This window comes from Canis aureus, chromosome 22 (genome assembly GCF_053574225.1).
Source record: "Canis aureus isolate CA01 chromosome 22, VMU_Caureus_v.1.0, whole genome shotgun sequence".
NCBI lineage: Eukaryota > Metazoa > Chordata > Mammalia > Carnivora > Canidae > Canis > Canis aureus.
Window position 1 is genome coordinate 19,822,346 of NC_135632.1, and position 23,463 is coordinate 19,845,808.

At 36.6% G+C, this 23,463-nt stretch overlaps 1 protein-coding gene across 8 annotated transcripts in view; it reads left to right on the forward strand.

The window, feature by feature from the left end:
* Nucleotides 1-23,463, forward strand: part of STAG1 (STAG1 cohesin complex component) — a 395,351-nt gene that overhangs the window by 361,933 nt on the left and 9,955 nt on the right. For all 8 annotated transcript variants that reach the window (XM_077865024.1, XM_077865025.1, XM_077865026.1 and 5 more), the window contains 4 exons: nt 1,376-1,477; nt 5,174-5,322; nt 6,006-6,134; nt 22,991-23,196. In XM_077865024.1, the coding sequence (XP_077721150.1) occupies nt 1,376-1,477; nt 5,174-5,322; nt 6,006-6,134; nt 22,991-23,196 (586 nt within the window). The remainder of the gene's footprint in view (nt 1-1,375; nt 1,478-5,173; nt 5,323-6,005; nt 6,135-22,990; nt 23,197-23,463) is intronic.

Below are 23,463 nucleotides of genomic sequence, written 5' to 3' on the forward strand. Positions count from 1 at the left end.
AGCTTCAAAGCTTAGCTCTTCCCATTTGACCATAAAGCCTCAGCATGATTATTATAGTAGTAGATGTACAAATTACAAAGTAAGCATAAAACAGAGAGAGAGACTTAAGTGAAAGACACCTGAGAAGGCTTCCTAAAGTAATGTGTAAACACAGTTTGAGTGCATGAATATGACCTTACAATGGTTTTTCCTTTTTATCCCTTAACAGTACTGTGTTGGTTTCAAGAAATGAGCTTTATCCAAAACTTATTATCATCCTTAGCAATTTTTGCACCTCTGCTCATTATAAGCTTTAATTTTTTGAGAATATTCTAATAGTTATTTGCTATTCTTTGTTCTATATCCTCAGTTTATGAGGCTTTTTGCCCCAGTTTTCCATGTGACCACTGCAAATATTAATTTATTGGAGATGTGCCTGTTGAACCACCTCAGTATATTAAGATATCGTTTTCTTTTTTACACCTCACATCATGGAAACATACCCATCTTTTTGAAAATTATAAAAGCCCAATTGCCAAGCTAATATACTCACTTCTTCACCTAGTTCATAGGTTTTTAGGCTTTAGCTTGGAAATAATATCCAGATTTAGTGGTTTTAAATAAGGTTTTTCCTAATTATTTACTCACAAGAAAAATTCTTAAAACCTGTGTCAAAAAAAATTTGAATTATAAAGAAATTAAATACTTCTCAGTCACTATTGAAGAAGTCAGTGTTTTAATTTTTTATCTTAGAATAGTAATATATAGACATACTGGGGAGCAGGGAATGACATAGTACACAGAGGTATTAAATGAAAGGTCTGTTACACCAATCTACCTTTCCCCTTTATTTAGGTCCGCTACCCACAGACAAGCAATTTTAAGTGTTTTGGTTTGGGACACCTGGGTGGCTCAGCGGTTGAGCGTCTGCCTTTGGCTCCCGGCGTGATCCTGGAGTCCCTGCTGCTTCTCCCTCTGCCTATGTCTTTGCCTCTCTCTGTGTCTCTCATAAATAAATAAATAAAATCTTTAAAAAAAAAAATAAGTGTTTTGGTTTTAGTTCTTTATGAAGTTTCTACCCACATTCGGTTTCTTTATTTGTCAACTTTAAAGTGCTATTGAAGCCATGTTACAAAGAATAAGGAATTTTATTTACATATGTCACTTCCTCCCCTCCTGGAATTCCTAGTTTTTCAGTGAATGTTAGTTACTTAATAATCTTAAATATCAAATGTGTATTCCTTCAACTTTAGACAGTATCTTTTATCTCTGATATGTTTAAGATGAAGAAATTAAACACTTCTGAGCTCCCCCTTTACATTCTTTCACCAGTTCACTATTTGTCTCATGAAATTTCAGTAATTTTAAATCTGTGTTTTCTTTCTTTTTCTCACAGTATTACAATGACTATGGTGATATTATTAAGGAAACACTGAGTAAAACCAGACAGATTGATAAAATTCAGTGTGCCAAGACCCTCATTCTCAGTTTACAGCAGGTAAGAAATCTGATGAAAAGAAAGAGTTAACGAGTACAATTAATGTTATTTAACACTTTTATGTGTTTAGTATGTCTTACTCATTTAAACTAGGTCATTGTATCAGTACATTACTATGGATACTTTATGATATAAAGACATGTGTTACAGGTCTTTTCTGTTGAAAGATAATCTTACAGTTCACATTTCAAATAGGTGAAATCCTAAAGTGATCTATTCTTGGACCAGATGAAATGCCAAACAAACTTAAAAAGTAATCATTTAAATAGAAAAATCTAAATATTTATTTTAAAAATATTTAATGAAGAAAGGGCAAAAATAGCATTCAAATAAGAAAATAAGTCACGTATGTTATGTAAATAAGAGTCCCTAATAAATGCCTAGTGAATTAATACAGAGATTTCAAGAGATGGGTGGGGCTGTAGGTATGAGTATCTAAACAAATACAGGGACTCCTGGGTGGCTCTGGCTGAGTGTATCTGCCTTTGCCTCAAGGTATGATCCTGGGATAGGGATGGAGTCCCCACATCCGGCTCCCTGCAGGGATAAGCTTGCTTATCCCTCTGCTGATGTCTCTGCCTCTCTCTCTCTTGTGTCTCTCTCATGAATAAATAAATCTTTAAAAATAAACTTAAATACATTTATACTTCAACACACTGAACAAATGTTAAATGAGTTCAGGGAAATATTCAATCTTATGTAACAGATCCTACAAATCAGTGACAAAGATAAATCCTGTAGAAAAGTAAGCAAGGAATATGAAAAGCGGGATGCCCAGGTGGCTCAGCGGTTGAGCAGTTGAGTGCCTTTGGCTCAGGGCATGATCCTGGAGTCCCAGGAGAGTCCCATTTCAGGCTCCCTGTGGGGAGCCTGCTTCTCCCTCTGCCTCTCTCTCTGTCTCATGAATAGATAAATAAAATCTTAAAAAAAAAAAAAAAAAGGAATATGAAAAGCCAGTTTTCAGAAGAGGAAACCTTAAAAACCAATAACCATATGAAAAGAGGCATAATTTCATTAATAATAAAATACAAGTTGAAACAAAGATATTTATCAGTTATGGGCAGATTAGCATGAATGTAGATGATTGTTAAAACCAGTGATTGGGACGCCTGGGTGGCTCAGCGGTTGAGTGTCTACTTCTGGCTCAGGGCGTGATCCTGAGGTCTGGGATCAGAGTCCCGCACTGAGCTCCTTATAGGGAGCCTGCTTCACCCTCTGCTTATGTCTCTGCCTCTCTCTGTGTCTCTCATGAATAAATAAATAAAATCTTAAAAAAAATACCAATGATTGATAAAATTGTGGAGAAAAAGATCATTTGTAAAAGAAATTGCTTTTACCTTCTTGAAATATAATTTTGCAGGCTATTTCAAAATTGAAGATATATACTCCTTTTAAAAATCACTATTCTTGTTGCTAGGTATCTGCATTGGTACATGCAGGTACAACAGAGATATGTATGTAAAAGATGTTTTATTGCAGGAAGTCTGTAATGTTGAAAAATTGGAGACAGTCTAAATGTCCATTAGCAGAGGAATGGTTAAAGTGTGATACTCTGAAATAGCTAAAAGATTTTCAAAACAAAATATTAAGTGAAAAATAGCAAGTTTCAGAGAAAGAGCAACCTTCTTACACTTAGTGGGAATGTAAACTGGTGCAGCCACTCTGAAAAAACAGTATTATGGAGATTCTTCAAAAAGTTAAAAATTTTTAAAAATTTTTAAAAATTTAAAAAGTTAAAAATAGAACTACCATATGACCCAGCGATTGTACTTCTGTGTATTTACCAAAGAATATAAAAATACTAATTCAAAGAGATACATGTACCCTGATATCTATATTATATATATTATATATTATTATCAATAACAGCCAAATTATGGAAAGAGCCCAGATGTCCATTGACTGATGAATGGGTAAAGAAGATGTGGTATACACACACACACACACACACACACACACAACAGAGTATTACTCATCTCCGAAAAGAATGAAATCTTGCTGTTTGCAAAATGATGTGGAAGGAGCCTAGAGACTGTTGTGCTAAGTGAAAATAGAGAAGGACAAATACCTATGACTTCTCTCATATATGGAATTTAAACAAAACAGATGAATATAGAGGGGAAAAAAGAAAAAAACAAAAACAGGGCAAACCAAAAAACAAACTCTTAACGATAGAGAACAGACTGAGAATTACTGGAGGGGAGGTGGACAGGGGGATGGGCTAAACGTGTGATGGGTAGTAAAAAGGGCTCTTGGAATGAACACTGGGTGTCGTATGTAAGTGATGAATCACTAAATTCTACACCTAAAACTAATATTACGCTGTATGTTAATTAACTGGAATTTAATTAAAATTTTGAAAAAGAAAAAAATTTGCAAGTTTCAGGACAAAATACATAGTATAGTATCATTTATATTAAAAGTCTTACATATATATATTAATACGTCTAAACTGGTCTAGAAAACCTTGAAACTTAAACATTGTTTACTTGGAGAGAAGAATGCTAATGGGAAAGAGGAAGAAGAACTTTTATTTTTTATATTCCTTTAATTTTGCACAGAGATATATTTTCTTTGTATTCATTGTAAGTGTAAATTTTAAAATTTAAGGCTATTGTGTACAACCATCTCTGAAAACATTTAGAAGGTGAAGAATTTATAATTACCTGTGAATAAATTTGAAAATGTTTGGAAGAACTGCTGTTTCTAATTACAGCACTGTAAGTAGTTCAGGCCAATATGTTGCTGAAGAAAACTGAAAAGATGAACAACATAATTAATAGAAGTATTATTTTAATGGAATGGTATGATAAAAGTGAATTGAGAGATGGAAGATAAGGAAGTGAAAAAAACAAATGTAAAGAATACTTTTCAGGATTTTTGCCAAAAATATTCAAAACAATGTATTGATAGCTGGTATAGAAGATTGAGTTAAGAAGTTAGTTTTTTGTATTGGGGGGGTGTTTAAGATGCATGCATGTAGTAGAAGGAATAGTTAAGGATCAGGGCAGAGCAGTAAGCACAGGAGCTAAATTGCTGAATACGTAAAATGGAATGAGATCTAGTACATAAGGAGGGAGTTGCTTTAGAGGAAAGCCTGGACTATTAATCTCTCATAATAGGAGGGAAGAGAGATGTGTACAGATAAATTTGAGTTTCTGACCTTGGTGGTAGAATGATAGCTTTTATATTCTTTAGTACTTAAGGATATTCAGTTGTTGTTATTTTGACACAATATATGTAATGTGTGTGTAATTTATAAAACTCCTCCATCCAGCTTAAGAACTTTTTTGTATATTTTGATTTGGGGTGGGAAAACCACCCCATATATCCAAATGTCTTCTTTTACATAATGTTCTTGTCTAAGATATAATAAGTGAAAAAATAAAGTTCTGAACCCTATATTTCATATATTGCTGTCCCTATAAAAACAATAAAAAGAATACATGTTTATGAATACAAATATATTTCTATAAACATATTTCCTTTCCCCAGCCCAAAATATATTATCTTTTGTTAAAAAGAAAATTGGAGATTTTGGAGAAAGGGAACAATGTGGCTACAGTTCAATGCTAGAAGGGAAATAAATATTTTACCATATACCTTTTAAATATTTTTAAATTATATTACCTATTTTAATAATAAATAAAATATTTCTTAGCTGTAGGTTTTTTCCTCTTTTTTTCTTTCAATCAGTTGTTTAATGAACTTGTTCAAGAGCAAGGTCCCAACCTAGATAGGACATCTGCCCATGTCAGCGGCATTAAAGAGTTGGCACGTCGCTTTGCCCTAACATTTGGACTGGATCAGATCAAGACACGAGAAGCAGTTGCCACACTTCACAAGTGAGTGAGCTGAATAAATACTTTCTGTTTTAGAGAATCTGGTTTCCTGAATTTAACTGAAATAGCTGTTATTTGACCCATAGTGGAAAATGATAAAATTTTTAAGTTATAAGTACTTTACAGATTGTGTAGTCTGGTGAGTCTCAACTGGGAGGGCCTTTTTAATTTGAAAAACACTTTGCTGCCTATTTTTTCAACTTACAAAGTAAAGAAATTAAAGTTTAACAAAATATTCTTATCTAGGCTTTCAGAATGTTATGGGAGACAAGGGTTTAAAAACACTGTGCAATACTGATTTGGTCTTTCACTTATTTCATAACTGAAAATTAAATGACAGAAAAAGTTAAATACCTCACACAGCTGTTTGATACCATGACCAATTCTGAGAACCAAATTTGCTGATAATCTAATTACCTTTCCAGGGTATTGTGCTACCCCTACAAGGTGCACATAAGAATTTAGCTTTAACAACTTAAAGTTTTTTACTATAAATAATAGAAATATTATTAGGTACATATGTCCTACAAATTAACATTGTTTTACACTTCAAATTTATCAAATTTATTAGATTTTATTATATTCAGTGATGATTTTCCTGCCTACCCAACTTTGAAATTCTAGTCCATTTAGAGAACTATACCACCTACCTGGAAAAATAAGGTGATACTTATCTTTTACTTCAGGGATGGCATAGAATTTGCCTTTAAATACCAAAATCAGAAAGGACAAGAATATCCGCCTCCTAATCTGGCTTTCCTGGAAGTACTGAGTGAATTCTCTTCTAAACTTCTTCGGCAGGACAAAAAGACTGTGTAAGTTGTTTTTATCATGATACCCTTGTAATTTTAATCTTTTTTTTTGAAAAATGTTAATCATCTAGATGTAATTACTGTTGATAGCATAAGCTCTAATAGTTAAGGAACTATAGTTTTCTTTCAAGCGTTTATACAGTTCTTTTTTTGCTTGCCTTTAGTACTCTGGAATTAAATAAGGGAAATGATTTCTTACTCTACAACTCAAAGAAATAAGGACATTGACTTAGCCTTTGTGTAACCCATTCTTTCTTCCTTTTATATTAACATATTTTAATTTTATAAGTGACCCTTGAACAGCATGGGTTAGGGACATCAACCCCCTCACAATCGAAAATCGTATAGAACTTTTTTTTTAATTTAAAATAAATGAAAAGCGTATTCATTAGGTTTTAAATTTCAAACTTCTTTTTTTATTTCATTTTTAAATTTTTATTATTGAAGTATAGTTAACATACAATGTTATATTAGTTTCAGGAGTACCAACACAGTGTGACTCGACAGTTCTATACATTACTCAGTGCTCATCATGATAAGTGTAATAGTTATGTCTGTCGTCATACAACATCATTACAGTATTATTGACTATGTCCTCTCTGCTGTACTACATGTAAGTTTTGACTTCCCAAAAACTTAACCTTTAATAGCCTACTACTGACTGTAAACCTTATTGATAACAGTCAACATATTTCATGTTACACATATTATATGCTATATTCTTAAATAAAGTAAGCTAGAGAAAAGAAAATGTTAAAGTCATGAAGAAAGAAATATATTAGCATGGTGTATTTTTCAAAAGAAATCCACATATAAGTGGACCTGCACAATTCAAACTCACATTCAAAGGTAAACCGCATTTTTTATTTGACTTGGTTCAAGAAGATTTTCTTTTTCAGCAGTTTAAATAATATATGCAATTTTTCATTAAAAAAAATATTGATGGGATCCTGAATTTTAAAAATTGGTAGGAGGGTCAGTCAGTTGTAATAATAAGCTAAATGAACAGAAATTTGGAGCGACAGTGAAAAATTTTATAAATATGAGTGCTAATTCTAAGGAAAGATGTCGACTTCATGTTGGTCAGAAAATATTTATTAAGCCCCTCATCTGGTCAAGTAACGTTCTATGGCTGTTGTTCTAGTAAGGCCAGACAGTGAACAATGCAAAGTGTCTGCCCCTAGAAAGCTTTTGATTTGATGCAGAGAGACACAACATAAATATAGGAACAAGAGTCTCAGGCACTGAAATAGAATAATGTAATAGAGAACAAGTGATATTGGGATTTGTGGGGGTGAGGTGGTTTGAAAACTTTTTTTATATAGGCATTTACAGGTATACATTTTACACTGAGCATTACCTCAACTGCATCTCATAGATCTGGTAGCTTGCATTTTTGTTTTCATTCATCTCAAAGTATTTTTTTTCATTTCCCTTGTATATTATTTTATCTATTGGTTATTAAGGAATATTTTGTTTAGTTTCCCCATATTTGTGAATTTCCCAATTTTATTTCCATTATTGATTTCTAATTTCATTCCATTGTGATTGAGAACATGCTTTGTATAATTTCAGTCCTTTCAAATTTATTGAGGCTTGTTTTACAGACCAACATATTTGCAGAATGTTTCACGTATACTTGGTAATATGTATTTTTCGGCTGATGTTGAGTTACGGTATTGAGATAGCTATTAGGTCACATGGCTTATAATTTTGGTGTTTTTTTTAATACTGCTCAAGTCTTCTATTTCTTTGTTATTATTTTGTCTAGTTGTTCTATCCATTATTGAAAGTGGGGTATTGGAGTCTCCCCAACTATTATTTCTGAGATTTTATTTTTCCTTTCAATTCTGTCACTTTTTGCTCCATATATTTTGGAGCTAGCTCTGTTGTTCAGTATACATGTTTATAATTGTTATGTCTTCTTGATGGATTGACTCTTAGATATCATTATAAAATGTCCTTCTCTGTCTCTAGTAACTTTGGTCTTAAAACTTATTTTGTCTTGGGGTGCCTGGGTGGCTCAGTCTATTGCTTTCCCCTGCTCCGGTCATGATCCCAGAGTCCCAGGATCAAGCTTGGCATCAGGCTACCTGCCCAGTGGGGTCAGCTTCTCCCACTCTCTCTGCTCTTCCCCCTGCTTATGCCCAATCACTCTCGCTCTCTCTTACTCACTCTCAAAGAAATAAAATCTTTTAAAAATATATATATATTTGTCTGATACTATTGTAACCATTCCAGCTGTATTTCAGTTACTGTTTGCATGGCATACCTTTTTTTCCATCCTTTTACTTTCTGCCTTTTTATCTTTGAATCTAAAATGTGTTTCTAATAGATAACATGTAGTTGGATCATTTTTTGTGTGTGTTTTTTTTAATCCAGTTTATGCCATTATACTGTTTTCTATAGCTCTTTGTTTTTTTCCTCCTTTCCTGCTTTATTTTAAATGAAGTGGATATTTTCTAGCATAACATTTTACTTTCTTCAAAAAATACTTAATTATACTTTTTTTAGTTATTTCCTTAGTGGGTTTTTTGTATTTGTTTTCTTTTTTTTTGGGGGGGGGGTAGGCCTTAAAATGTGCATCTTACCAAAATTTCTTTAAATTTATTCTAAGGAAGTATAAAAGCTTTACTCCTATATAGCTCCATTTCTGTTTTCCCCCTTTGGTGTCATTATTGTTACACAAACTACATCTAAATATGTTATATACCCAACGATACATTATAATTTTTACTTGATATAATTGTATGTCTTTTAAATACACTGAAAGAAGAAATGGAGTCAAGTATATATTTATTATAGAGTTTGTTATAATAACCTTCTTATTTACCATTTCTCTTCATTTCTTCCTGTGGATTTGAAATATCTGACATCATTTCCTTATGCTAATACATCTTTGCTCCCACCTACTTCCTTTTGTGTTTACTGTCAAATATATTACATTTCTCTGTTATTAGCTCAACAATATAGTAATACATATTGGTTTTATATAATTGCTATTTAAATTGGTGAAAAGAATAAATATGCAATTATATTGTCCTTTCTTTTTTATTATTTTTATTTTATTTTTTTTATATTTTTTTATTTTTTTATTTTTTTTATTTATTTTTTATTGGTGTTCAATTTACTAACATACAGAATAACCCCCAGTGCCCGTCACCCATTCACTCCCACCCCCCGCCCACCTCCCCTTCCAACACCCCTAGTTCGTTTCCCAGAGTTAGCAGTCTTTACGTTCTGTCTCCCTTTCTGATATTTCCCACACATTTCTTCCCCCTTCCCTTATATTCCCTTTCACTATTATTTATATTCCCCAAATGAATGAGAACATATAATGTTTGTCCTTCTCCGACTGGCTTACTTCACTCAGCATAATACCCTCCAGTTCCATCCACGTTGAAGCAAATGGTGGGTATTTGTCATTTCTAATAGCTGAGTAATATTCCATTGTATACATAAACCACATCTTCTTTATCCATTCATCTTTCGTTGGACACCGAGGCTCCTTCCACAGTTTGGCTATCGTGGCCATTGCTGCTAGAAACATCGGGGTGCAGGTGTCCCGGCGTTTCATTGCATCTGTATCTTTGGGGTAAATCCCCAGCAGTGCAATTGCTGGGTCGTAGGGCAGGTCTATTTTTAACTCTTTGAGGAACCTCCACACAGTTTTCCAGAGTGGCTGCACCAGTTCACATACCCACCAACAGTGTATGAGGGTTCCCTTTTCTCCACATCCTCTCCAACATTTGTTGTTTCCTGCCTTGTTAATTTGCCCCATTCTCACTGGTGTGAGGTGGTATCTCATTGTGGTTTTGATTTGTATTTCCCTGATGGCAAGTGATGCAGAGCATTTTCTCATGTGCATGTTGGCCATGTCTATGTCTTCCTCTGTGAGATTTCTGTTCATGTCTTTTGCCCATTTCATGATTGGATTGTTTGTTTCTTTGGTGTTGGGTTTAATAAGTTCTTTATAGATCTTGGAAACTAGCCCTTTATCTGATATGTCATTTGCAAATATCTTCTCCCATTCTGTAGGTTGTCTTTGAGTTTTGTTGACTGTATCCTTTGCTGTGCAAAAGCTTCTTATCTTGATTAAGTCCCAATAGTTCATTTTTGCTTTTGTTTCTTTTGCCTTCGTGGATGTATCTTGCAAGAAGTTACTATGGCCGAGTTCAAAAAGGGTGTTGCCTGTGTTCTTCTCTAGGATTTTGATGGAATCATGTCTCACATTTAGATCTTTCATCCATTTTGAGTTTATCTTTGTGTCTGGTGAAAGAGAGTGGTCTAGTTTCATTCTTCTGCATGTGGATGTCCAATTTTCCCAGCACCATTTATTGAAGAGACTGTCTTTCTTCCAATGGATAGTCTTTCCTCCTTTATCGAATATTAGTTGCCCATAAAGTTCAGGGTCCACTTCTGGGTTCTCTATTCTGTTCCATTGATCTATGTGTCTGTTTTTGTGCAAGTACCACACTGTCTTGATGACCACAGCTTTGTAGTATAAGCTGAAATCTGGCATTGTGATGCCCCCAGATATGGTTTTCTTTTTTAAAATTCCCCCTGGCTATTCGGGGTCTTTTCTGATTCCACACAAATCTTAAAATAATTTGTTCTAACTCTCCGAAGAAAGTCCATGGTATTTTGATAGGGATTGCATTAAACGTGTAAATTGCCCTGGGTAACATTGACATTTTCACAATATTAATTCTGCCAATCCATGAGCATGGAATATTTTTCCATCTCTTTGTGTCTTCCTCAATTTCTTTCAGAAGTGTTCTATAGTTTTGAGGGTATAGATCCTTTACCTCTTTGGTTAGGTTTACTCCTAGGTATCTTATGCTTTTGGGTGCAGTTGTAAATGGGATTGACTCCTTAATTTCTCTTTCTTCAGTCTCATTGTTAGTGTATAGAAATGCCACTGATTTCTGGGCATTCATTTTATATCCTGCCACGCTACCAAATTGCTGTATGAGTTCTAGCAATCTTGGGGTGGAGGCTTTTGGGTTTTCTATGTAGAGTATCATGTCATCGGCGAAGAGGGAGAGTTTGACTTCTTCTTTGCCAATTTGAATGCCTTTAATGTCTTTTTGTTGTCTGATTGCTGAGGCTAGGACTTCCAGTACTATGTTGAATAGCAGTGGTGACAGTGGACATCCCTGTCTTATTCCTGATCTTAGGGGAAAGGCTCCCAGTGCTTCCCCACTGAGAATGATATTTGCTGTGGGCTTTTCGTAGAAGGCTTTTAAGATGTCGAGGAATGTTCCCTGTATCCCTACACTCTGAAGAGTTTTGATCAGGAATGGATGCTGTATTTTGTCAAATGCTTTCTCCGCATCTAATGAAAGGATCATATGGTTCTTGGTTTTTCTCTTGCTGGTATGATGAATCACATTGATTGTTTTACGGGTGTTGAACCAGCCTTGTGTCCCAGAGATAAATCCTACTTGGTCATGGTGAATAATTTTCTTAATGTACTGTTGGATCCTATTGGCTAGTATCTTGTTGAGAATTTTTGCATCCAATGTTCATCAGGGATATTGGTCTGTAATTCTCCTTTTTGGTGGGGTCTTTGGTTTTGGAATTAAGGTGATGCTGGCCTCATAGAACGAATTTGGAAGTACTCCATCTCTTTCTATCTTTCCAAACAGCTTTAGGAGAATAGGTATGATTTCTTCTTTAAACGTTTGATCGAATTTCCCTGGGAAGCCATCTGGCCCTGTACTTTTTTGTCTTGGGAGATTTTTGATGACTCCTTCAATTTCCTCCCTGGTTATTGGCCTGTTCAGGTTTTCTATTTCTTCCTGTTCCAGTTTTGGTAGTTTGTGGCTTTCCAGGAATGCGTCCATTTCTTCTAGATTGCCTAATTTATTGGCGTATAGCTGTTCATAATATGTTTTTAAAATCGTTTGTATTTCCTTGGTGTTGGCAGTGATCTCTCCTTTCTCATTCATGATTTTATTAATTTGAGTCTCCTCTCTCTTCTTTTTAATAAGGTTGGCTAATGGTTTATCTATCTTATTAATTCTTTCAAAGAACCAACTCCTGGTTTTGTTGATCTGTTCCACAATTATTCTGGTCTCAATTTCGTTGAGTTCTGCTTGAATCTTTATTAACTCTCTTCTTCTGCTGGGTGTAGGATCTATTTGCTGTTTTTTCTCTAGCTCCTTTAGGTGTAAGGTTAGCTTTTGTATTTGAGTTCTTTCCAGTTTTTGAATGGATGCTTGTATTGCGATGTATTTCCCCCTCAGGACTGCTTTTGCTGCATCCCAAAGATTTTGAATGGTTGTGTCTTCATTCTCATTAGTTTCCATGAATCTTTTTAATTCTTCCTTAATTTCCTGGTTGACCCTTTCATCTTTTAGCAGGATGGTCCTTAACCTCCACGTGTTTGAAGTCCTTCCAAACTTCTTGTTGTGATTTAGTTCTAATTTCAAGGCATTATGGTCTGAGAATATGCAGGGGACGATCCCAATCTTTTGGTATTGGTTCAGACCCGATTTGTGACCCAGTATGTGGTCTATTCTGGAGAAAGTTCCATGTGCACTTGAGAAGAATGTGTATTCAGTTGAGTTTGGATGTAAAGTTCTGTAGATATCTGTGAAATCCATCTGGTCCAGTGTATCATTTAAAGCTCTCGTTTCTTTGGAGATGTTGTGCTTAGAAGACCTATCGAGTATAGAAAGAGCTAGATTGAAGTCACCAAGTATAAGTGTATTATTATCTAAGTATTTCTTCACTTTGGTTAATAATTGATTTATATATTTGGCAGCTCCCACATTCAGGGCATATATATTGAGGATTGTTAAGTCCTCTTTTTTAATAAATCCTTTAAGTATGATATAGTGTCCCTCTTCATCTCTCACTACAGTCTTCTGGGTAAATTTTAGTTTATCTGATATAAGGATGGCTACCCCTGCTTTCTTTTGAGGACCATTTGAATGGTAACTGGTTCTGCAACCTTTTATTTTCAGGCTGTAGGTGTCCTTCTGTCTAAAATGAGTCTCTTGTAGACAGCAAATAGATGGGTCCTGCTTTTTTATCCAGTCTGAGACCCTGCGCCTTTTGATGGGGTCATTAAGCCCGTTCACATTCAGAGTTACTATTGAGAGACATGAGTTTAGTGTCATCATGATATCTATTCCGTCCTTGTTTTTGTGGAATGTTCCACTGAACTTCTTCCTAAAGGGGAATTTTAAGAGTCCCCCTTAAAATTTCTTGCAGAGCTGGTTTGGAGGTCACATATTCTTTTAGTTGCTGCCTGTCTTGGAAGCTCTTTATCTCTCCTTCCATTTTGAATGAGAGCCTTGCTGGATAAAGTATTCTTGGTTGCATGTTCTTCTCATTTAGGACCCTGAATATATCCTGCCAGCCCTTTCTGGCCTGCCAGGTCTCTGTGGAGAGGTCTGCTGTTACCCTAATACTCCTCCCCATAAAAGTCAGGGATTTCTTGTCTCTTGCTGCTTTAAGGATCTTCTCTTTATCTTTGGAATTTGCAAGCTTAACTATTAAATGTCGAGGTGTTGAACGGTTTTTATTGACTTTAGGGGGGATCTCTCTATTTCCTGGATCTGAATGCCTGTTTCCCTTCCCAGATTAGGAAAGTTTTCAGCTATGATTTGTTAAAATACATATTCTGGACCTCTGTCCCTTTCGGCGCCCTCGGGAACCCCAATTAAACATAGGTTTTTCTTCCTCAGGCCGTCGTTTATTTCCCTTAATCTGTCTTCATGGTCTTTTAATTGTCTGTCTCTTTTTTCCTCATTTTCCCTCTTTGCCGTCAACTTGTCTTCTATGTCACTCACCCGTTCTTCCACCTCGTTAACCCTCATCGTTAGGACTTCTAGTTTGGATTGCATCTCATTCAATTGATTTTTAATTTCTGCCTGATTGGATCGAAATTCTGCAGTCATGAAGTCTCTTGAGTCCTTTATGCTTTTTTCTAGAGCCACCAGTAGGTGTATAATAGTGCTTCTGAACTGGCTTTCTGACATTGAATTGTAATCCAGATTTTGTAACTCTGTGGGCGAGAGGAGTGTTTCTGATTCTTTCTTTTGAGGTGAGGTTTTCCTTCTAGTCATTTTGCTCAGTGCAGAGTGGCCAAAAACAAGTTGTATTGGGAAAAGGAGAAAAAGAGAGGAGAGAAAGAAGGGAAAAAAAGAGAAAAAGAGAAAAAGGAAGAAAAAAGAAGAAAAAGAGAAAGGAAAAATGGTGGGGGAAGCAAACAGAAATCAAAAAGCAAAAAAAAACAAAAACAATACACGGGGGAGTATCTTCTGATTCTGTATGCTTTAAGTCCCTTGACTTCCCCTGGAACTTGGCCGTCTAGCTGGTCTTCTGGGGGAGGGGCCTGTTGTGCTGATTTTCAGGTGTTAGCACATGGGGGAGCTGCTCTGCCTCTTGCCTGGTGCAGGGCTCAGTGGGGGTTGTTTACCCAGTTAGGCCCTAGGAGGATCAACCGCAGTGGCAGCGGCCAGCTCTGGAGCCCTGGATTCAGCTCCCGCAGTAACTCCGGATCTCTCCGTCTGCAGGGCCTGGATGCTTCGGGGGCGGGGCTGCTGATCTGCTCAGCTTGGGCAGGAGCGTCCTTGCTGTCCTGGGCCCTCCCGGCCTCTGCCTGTCCCGGTTGAGGCCAGATCTGGGCGTTGTCCCCGGCGCCCTGTGCTCCCGGGTCTGCGCTGTTGGATTCGCGCTCCCGGCCGGGAAGCCCCCTCCCCGCGGAGCCACCGCCCGAGCCCCTCCGAGCTGCTCCCAGGTCCTGCCATGAGCTTGCTGCAGCCCTTTAGGGAGCTCGGTGCACTCTCCCTGGGGCGCAGGTGTCTGTTAGTGTCCCAGGGAGCCTGAGGGCATCCCTGCCCTCCTGGGTCCTGCTCTAACTCCCTGTGAGCCCCTTTCTGTCCGGGAAGATTGGTGATGCTCCTGCTTCTCCGGGACGGTGCTTTTCTCTGCTGGGGGGCACTCGCCCGGCCTTAGCCCGGCTCCTTGCGGGGCCCCTCCCCCTTGGATGCCTTTTGTTTCTTTATTTCTTTTTCTCCGTCTTCCTACCTTGATAGAAGTGTGAACTCTTCTCACTGTAGCATTCCAGGTGTTCTCTCTTGAAATCTCAGGCCGAATTCGTAGATTTTCAGGATGATTTGAAGGTTATCTAGGTAATTTGGTGGGGACAGGTGACTTGGGGACCCTACTCTTTCGCCATCTTGCCCCTCCCTCTTCATTCTTTATATATATTTTTAGTTCTTTGAATATTTTTAAATAATAGCTTTATAACCTTTATGGACCACCATTTTTATCGCTCATTTTTTACTGCTTTATATAGGTCACACTTCCCTATTTATTTGAATGTCTCATAATTTTTTGTTGAAAACTGAACAGTTTTGATAATGTTGCACGTAGGATATATTGTGAAATAATTTAGCTACTCATGATACTGATTTGCTGTGCCCCTAGATATTGATGTTGTTTGATCATTTGTTTAAAGACTTGGATGAACAAACTCTTTGAAGTCTGTTTCTCTTGCAGTGTGCATGCAGTCTCTGCTGTCCCTACTCAGATTTTTTTCCTCTTGTTTATCATTTGGCTTGAATACCTAGGAGTCACCCCTATATCAGCATTAGACTCATTAATCAAAAGTTGCACTTAAACCTCCTGGGTCATTTAGATTTTTACTTTTTACTATTTGAGATATGTGTGGCTTTTGAAGGCTGCTATCACAGTTAGGGGGTTTACTTTGTCCCATGGTCAACCAGACTAGCAGCTTGGAAATTCCCTCTCTGATTGCTCCTGAGAAGGGCAGCCTTGGGTATGTGCAGTCTTCCAGACCAGGGAAGTATGTGATTTAAATTAATGTATTTCAATTTGGTTTTATTTGATTTAGCTTAATTTTTAGAGAAGTTGTGGTTCACAGCAAAATTAAAGGAAAGATACAGAGAATTCCCATATATCCCCCTACCCTAGCCTCCCCATTGTCAACATCTACCACCAAAGTGATACTGTAGTTACAATTCATCAATCTACCTTTGACCCATCACAATCACCAATGTTCATGATTACATGATTACATGATTACATTACATCAAGTTCACTCTTGATGTTGTACATTCTGTGGGTTTAGACAAATATCTAATGACATGCCTCCATCATTATGGTATCATGGAGTATTTTTTTCACTTCCCTAAAAATCCTGTTCTGCTTGTGCATCCTTCCTCTCCTCCCTAATCCCTTGCAGTGATCATTTTACTGTTTCTATAATTTTGCCTTTTCCAGAATGTTATATAGTTGGAATCACAGAGTATGTAGCCTTTTCAGATAATCTTCTTTCACTTAGTAATATACATTTAAAGTTCCTCAGTGTCTTTTTATTGCTTAATAGCTCATTTCTTTTTTGTGTTGAGTAATATTCCATTGCCTAGAAGTACCCCCAAATGATTTATCCATTCACCTACTGAAGGACATTATTAGTTACTTTCTAGTTTTGGCAGTTATGAATAAAAGTGCTATGAACATCCCTGTATAAGTAATTGTGAGGACTTAATTTGTCAGGTCTTTTGAGGTGTGTGATTGCTGGATCACATGGTAAGAGTATGTTTAGTTTTGTTATAAACTGCCAAACTGTCTTCCAAAGTTGCTATACCATTTTCTGTTCCCACCAGCAATGTATGAGAGTTTCTGTTCTGCATCCTCACCAGAATTGGATAGTGTCATTCTGTGTTGTGGTATTTCATTTTAATTTGCATTTCCCTAATAACATATGAGGTGGAGTATCTTTTCATGTGCTTATTTGCCATCTGTATATTTTCTTTGGTAAGGTATTTATTCATATCTGAAGGCCATTTTTCAATCAGGTTGTTTTTAAGAATTCTTTGTTAGATAGCAGTTCCTTTATCATATGTGTATTTTGCAAATATTTTCTCCCAGTCTGTAGTTATCATCTTTCTCTAGACAGTGTCTTTTGCAGAACAAAAGTTTTTAATTTTAACTCCCACATCAACAATTACTATTCCAGGGACCTTGCCTTTAGTGTTGTATCTAAAAAGTCATTGCCAGGATGCCTGGTGGCTCAGCAGTTTAGTGCCTGCCCTCCACCCAGGGTGTGATCCAGGAGTCCCAGGATCAAGTTCCACATCAGGCTCCCTGCATGGAGTCTGCTTCTCCCTCTGCCTATGTCTTTGCCCCCGCTCCTCCTCCCCCTCTCATGAATAAATAAATCTTAAAAAAAGAAAAAGTCATTGCCATACCCTGGGTTATCTAGGTTTTCTTCTATATTGTTTTCTATAGATTTACATTTAGGTTATTAATCCATTTTGAGTTGATTTTTGTGAAAGACAAAAGGTCTGTCTGGATTAATTTATTTGCTTATGAACATCCAGTTGTTCTAGCACCACTTACTGAAGAGACTGCCTTTCTTCCATTTTATTGCCGTTGCTCCTTTTGTCAGAGATCAGTTTGACTATATTTATTATTGAATCAATTCATTTAATAGATACAGGCCTATTCAGATTGTCTGTTTCTTCTTGTGTGAAATTTGACAGTTTGTGTATTTCAAGTAATTGGTCTCTTTGATGTGGGCATAGAGTTGTTTGTAGTATTCCTTTACTTTCCTGTTAATGTCCATAGGATCTGTAATGATGTGTTCTCTTTAATTTCTGGTATTAGTAGTTTGTTACCCTCTCTTCCTCCCTCCACCACCCCCTGAGGGCTGTCTAGAGACCAATTAATTTTACTGTTCTTTTCAAAGAACTAGCTTTTAATTTTGCTGATTTTCTATATTACTTTCTGTTTTTAATTTCATTGATTTCTACTCCAATTTTTATTATTTTCTTTCACTCTATTTTGGTTATCTTTTTAGTTTTCTAAAGTAGAAGCTTAGATTATTGATTTTGAATCTTTTTCCTTTCTGGTATGTGCATCAGTGCTATAACTTTTTTTTAACCACTGCTTTCACTGCATTGCACAAATTTGGTATGCTATTATTTTCATTTAGTTCCAAATGTTTTTAAATTTCCCTTGGGATTTCTTCTTTATCTCATGTGTTATTTTAAAGCATAATGTTTAATCTCTGTGTATCTTCCTGATAATGATTTCTATTTTAATTAAATTTCTAATTAATTTTAAGAGCAAACATTGTATGATTTTTGTTCTTTTAAATTTGTTAAGATGTGTTTTATGACCTAGAATGTAAACTCTTGATGAATGTTAACAGGTGAGCTTGAGAGAAATGTGTATTCTGCTTTTGGTTGTAGTTAGTCTGTAGATATTAATTCTATCTAGTTGACTGATGGTGTTGTTGAGTTCAACTATGTCCTTACTGATTTTCTGGCTGCTGAAACTGTCCATTTCTGATTAGAGGGATGTTGAAGTCTTCAACTGTGATAGTGGATTCATCTATTTCTAATTGCAGTTTCTGTTTGCAGTTAGTTTTTGCCTCATATAGTTTGATGCTCTGTTGTAAGCACATACATAGTAAGGATTATTATATCTCTTGGAGAATTGACTCCTGTATCACTGTATAATGCCCTTTATTTCTGATAACTTTCCTTACTTTGAAGTGTGCTCTGTCTAAAATGTAACTACTCTTTTGATAATTATTATTGTCCATTTACTTACTTTTAATTTATATGTGTCTTTACATTTAAAGTAGATTTATTGTAGACAGCCTATACTTGAGTCTTGTTTTTTTAATCCACTCTGACAGTCTTCTACTTGGTGCACTTATAACATTGATATTCAAATTGATTATTGATATAGTTGGATTACACCTACATATTCCTTACTGTTTCTATTTGTTGCCCTGTTCTTTGCTTTTATTTTGTCTTCCACTCTTTTTTCTGCCTTTTGCAAAAAGTTTTAATTGAGCATTTTATGATCCCATTTGCTCTCTTTTCTCAGCATGTTGATACTCTTTAAGTGGTTGCCTTAGAGTTTACAATATATATTTACAGCTAATGTAAGTCCACGTTTAAATAATACTCTATCATTTCATGGGTAGTATGAGTACCTTATAATAACAGAATAATCCTAATTCATTCCTCCTATCTCTTGTATCATTGGTGTCATTCATTTCATATATATATCCAAATATATATGCATATATATGATATATACAAAGCATACATAATCAAATACATTGTTGGTATTATTTTGAGCAAAAACTTGTTAGATCAGTTAAGAAAAATTAACGTTTTTATATTTCTTTCTTCAGTGTTCTTTATGCAGATTGTCTCTGACCTATATTATTTTCCTTCTAAAGCATTTCTTTTTTTTTTTAAGATTTTATTTATTTGAGAGAGAGAGTGCATGTGTGGGAAAAGAGGCAGAGGGAGAGGGAGAGTATCTCAAGCAGACTGTTCAGAGTATGGAGCCCAATGCAGGGCTCTATCTCAACCCTGAAACCAAGTCTGATGCTTAACTGACTGAACCACCTAAGTGCCCTTCTAAAGCACTTCTTTTAACATTTCATGCAAAGCAGGTCTTCTAGCAAGAATTTTCTCGATTTTTATTTGTCTGAGAAAGTCTTTATTTTTCCTTCACTTTTAAAGGGTAATTTTAGGGATCCCTAGGTGGCGCAGTGGTTTGGCACCTGCCTTTGGCCCAGGGCGCGATCCTGGAGACCCGAGATCAAATCCCACGTCGGGCTCCCGGTGCATGGAGCCTGCTTCTCCCTCTGCCTATGTCTCTGCCTCTCTCTCTCTCTCTGTGTGACTATCATAAATAAATAAAAATTTAAAAAAAAATAAAGGGTAATTTTACAGGGCACAGAATTCTAGTTTGGTGGAGTTTTTCTCTTAATCCTTTACTCCACTGTCTTCTTGCTTGCATGGTTTTTAAGGAGAAGTTAGACCCCATAAAGTATGTCTTTTTCTTCTGGCTTCTTTCAGGAGTTTTTTCTGATATTTTATTGTGGAAATCTGATTGAGCTTATGAAAATGTAGTACTTTTGTCATTTTTATCCTTTTTGGTATTTTCTGAGTTTCCTGGATCTAAGGTTTGGTATCTGATGTTAATTTGGGAAAATTCGCTGTCATTTTTGTTTTAAATTATTGTTATTATTGTCGTGTATCTCCTTCTGATATTCCATTATGTTCACACCTTTTATAGTTGTTATTGTAGTCAGATGTTATGTTTTTTCTCCATCTATATTCTCTTTGCTTTTCAGTTTTCAAGGATTCTCTTGCCATGTCCCCTAGAGCAGAGGTTTTTTCCTCAGCTGTGTCTAGTCTTACAAATAAGCTTACCAGAGGCATTGTTTGTTTCCTTTACAGTTGTCATCTCTAGCATTTCTTTTTGGTTCTTAGGATTTCCATCTGTCTTCTTTCATTGTTCATGTCTTCGTATGCTGTCTACTGTTTCCATTAGAGCCCTTTAGCATATTGATAGTTGTTTTAAATTGCCAGTCTGATAATTCTATTATTTTTGCCACGTCTGATTCTGGTGTTTGCTCTGTCCTTCAAAATATATCTTTGCCTTTTGGTATGCCTTACAATTTTGTCTTGATAGCCAGACATGCTGTACTGGATAAAAGGACTGCTGTAAACATTTGCAGTAATATGTACTATAAACCTTTAGTAATATGATGATGAAGCATGGGAAGAGAGGAAGCACTCTGTAGTCCTATAGGTCTCAATCTGTTAGTGAACCTATGCCCCTGGACATAAATTTCACAAGTGTTTCTTAGTTTTTTTCTTTACCCATAGTTGGGACAAAATGTAGAGTGGGCTGGAGTTGGGTATTTCCCTGCAAGTTGTGCTCTACTTAACCTGTTTCTCCTGAAAAGAGGTTTTATTAAGAATAATATACTCTGGGGCACGTGGGTGGCTCAGTCAGTTAAGCATCTGCCTTCAGCTCAGGTCATGGTCCTAGGGTCCTAGGATCAAGTCCTGCATCAGGCTCTTTGCTCAGCGGGGAGTCTGCTTCTCCCCCTCCCTCTGAGGCCCCTGCTCTCTCTGACTCTCGCTCTCTCTCTAATGAGTGAATCCAAAAATAATCTTAAAAAAAAAAAAGAATAATCTACTCTGGCAGATTTCAAAATGGTTCCTTTTCCTCTCCCCCTGCCTTAAGTTCAGGGAGTTTTTTCTGATATTTTATTGTGGAAATCTGATTGAGCTTCTGGAGGTAAATCTCACATTATGAAGAGGTCTCCCTATCACTGAGTCCCCTGAGTTTGGAACTCTCAGACTTGTCCACAGAGAACCTCTAACAATTTATGAATTATGGCAAAATTTCCTGCCCCAGCCATGGTGCTCAAGGTAGGTAGTTCTGTTTCTGTCTGTTCCAATAAGCTGTTACCTACTGTGTCTTCCAGTCTTGAGGAAAGCTGTTTTCCTCTCTGTGGATCCAGGAAGTTGTTGATTTTTTAGTCTGTTGAGCTCTTTACTTGATAGGGATGCAGTGACAACTTCCAGGCTCCTTACATGAAGAACTGGAAACCAGTCTACTATGATTTTATCTTTAAGTCTGCCTTTCTAAGAGTTGCTTGTGGGTCATAGTTTATTTTTCAACCAGTGTTTGGGTAGAGGTTTGTACTTGAGCCCTTTGTGCCAGGGAGGCTTCCTCCCTATGTTGATATATCGATGTGGGGCATTGGGAATGATAACAAGACTGCCCTCATCCACTGTTCTTTTTGCCCATGAGTGGGTGCAGCTTAAGCATATGTGCAGATCCTTGCCAACATCTAGGATCATCTGTGATCCCAGGAGGGCTCTTCTTGGCTATCTTTTCCCTGGTTTTCTCTGTTAAATTTCTGACTGCTCTACTCTTTGTTTGGTTGATGGGTAGAACTTTTATGCCACTCAGCAGGAGCTAGGGGTGTGACAACATCCCTCTTCTCCCAGAATAACACCCCTTTTCTGTGGGCAGGTGTCGAGGAGTAACCCCTAGCTCTTAGCTTGTCCCTTAGCCTGTTTTGCCTGAGAGGGAGTTAGTGCCCGATGAGTAGGGAATGGGGAAGGGGGGAGCCTCCTACTTCTTCCAAGGTAGGTCTAGATGAGGAGCTCCCATCTTATCTGTGTCTGTCTAGAGTAGAGCTCCTGGAATAATACCTCCATAACACAGAGCAGTGGTGGGGGATGGGACAATGGACAAGGGAAGGGTTCAAAAGTGCTATAAACTGTTTTACTGAGATTTAGTAGATTTTCTTGAATAAATGTTTCTCTCTTAGAACATATTTCTCTATGCCCTTAGGGCAATTTATAAATACTTTAAATAATTGTCTTTTATCGTTTTCACCAGTTAAAAAGTTGTTATGCAAAGCTTCTCCCTCCACCATTATAGAAATCTGGCCCTGGTTTGAACACTTTAAAAGAAAATTCAATAATCTTTTGAGCTAAACTGAATTTTTTTTTTTTTTTTTTTTTTTTTTTTTTGACATTGATATAGGGCAGCCCGGGTGACTCAGCGGCTTAGCGTGCCGCCTTAAGCCCAGGGCCTAGTCCTGGAGACTCAGGATTGAGTCCCACGTCAAGCTCCCTGCATGGAGCCTGCTTCTCCTTCTGCCTGTGTCTGCCTGTCTCTCTCTCTCTGTGTCTCTCAGGAATAAATAAATAAAATCTTAAAAAAAAAAAAAAACAACACTGTTAACACACACAACCTTAGTAATACATTCACCTATGCAAAAGCATTCCAGTGCTCACTTCAGCAGCATATATAGTAAAATTGGAACAATAAACGTATTCCAGGAATATGTGAAGCAAAACCTTACATTCTCCTCCCTCTTTTCGAGAGGTAACTACTGTTAACAGTATAATGTATGTCCTTGGGGATTCTTCAGAACTTTCAAAGAGAGAGCCTCACTTTATTAAACAATTAAATTAGTGATTCATGAAGTGCTATCATGAAAATCACTGTTTCTTTTATTGTGTTTCTAGTCATTCATACCTAGAAAAATTCCTTACGGAGCAGATGATGGAAAGGCGAGAAGATGTATGGCTTCCACTCATTTCCTATAGAAATTCATTAGTCACTGGAGGTGAAGATGATAGAATGTCTGTGAACAGTGGAAGTAGCAGCAGTAAAACGTCCTCAGTGAGGAATAAGAAAGGACGACCCCCACTTCACAAAAAAAGAGTAGAAGGTAAGTCTGCCTTTATTCTGTGTGACAAGTAGTTTGCTTACTGTTGCAGAGGTAAGTAAAGTGGCAGATTTGTTGAAGCAGGGTAATACTGTTAAGCAGATTATATCCTTGTATATTTGACACATACTGAGAGGTTAAGGCAAAAAGTTGGAAAACATAAAATGGAACATAAAAGGGTCAAAGAAAAAGAAGTTGGAAGAGCATGAAACACAGAGGAAGATGGTGCAGAGAAAAAGAGCAAACAGTTTTAAAGGTTTATAAAATTGA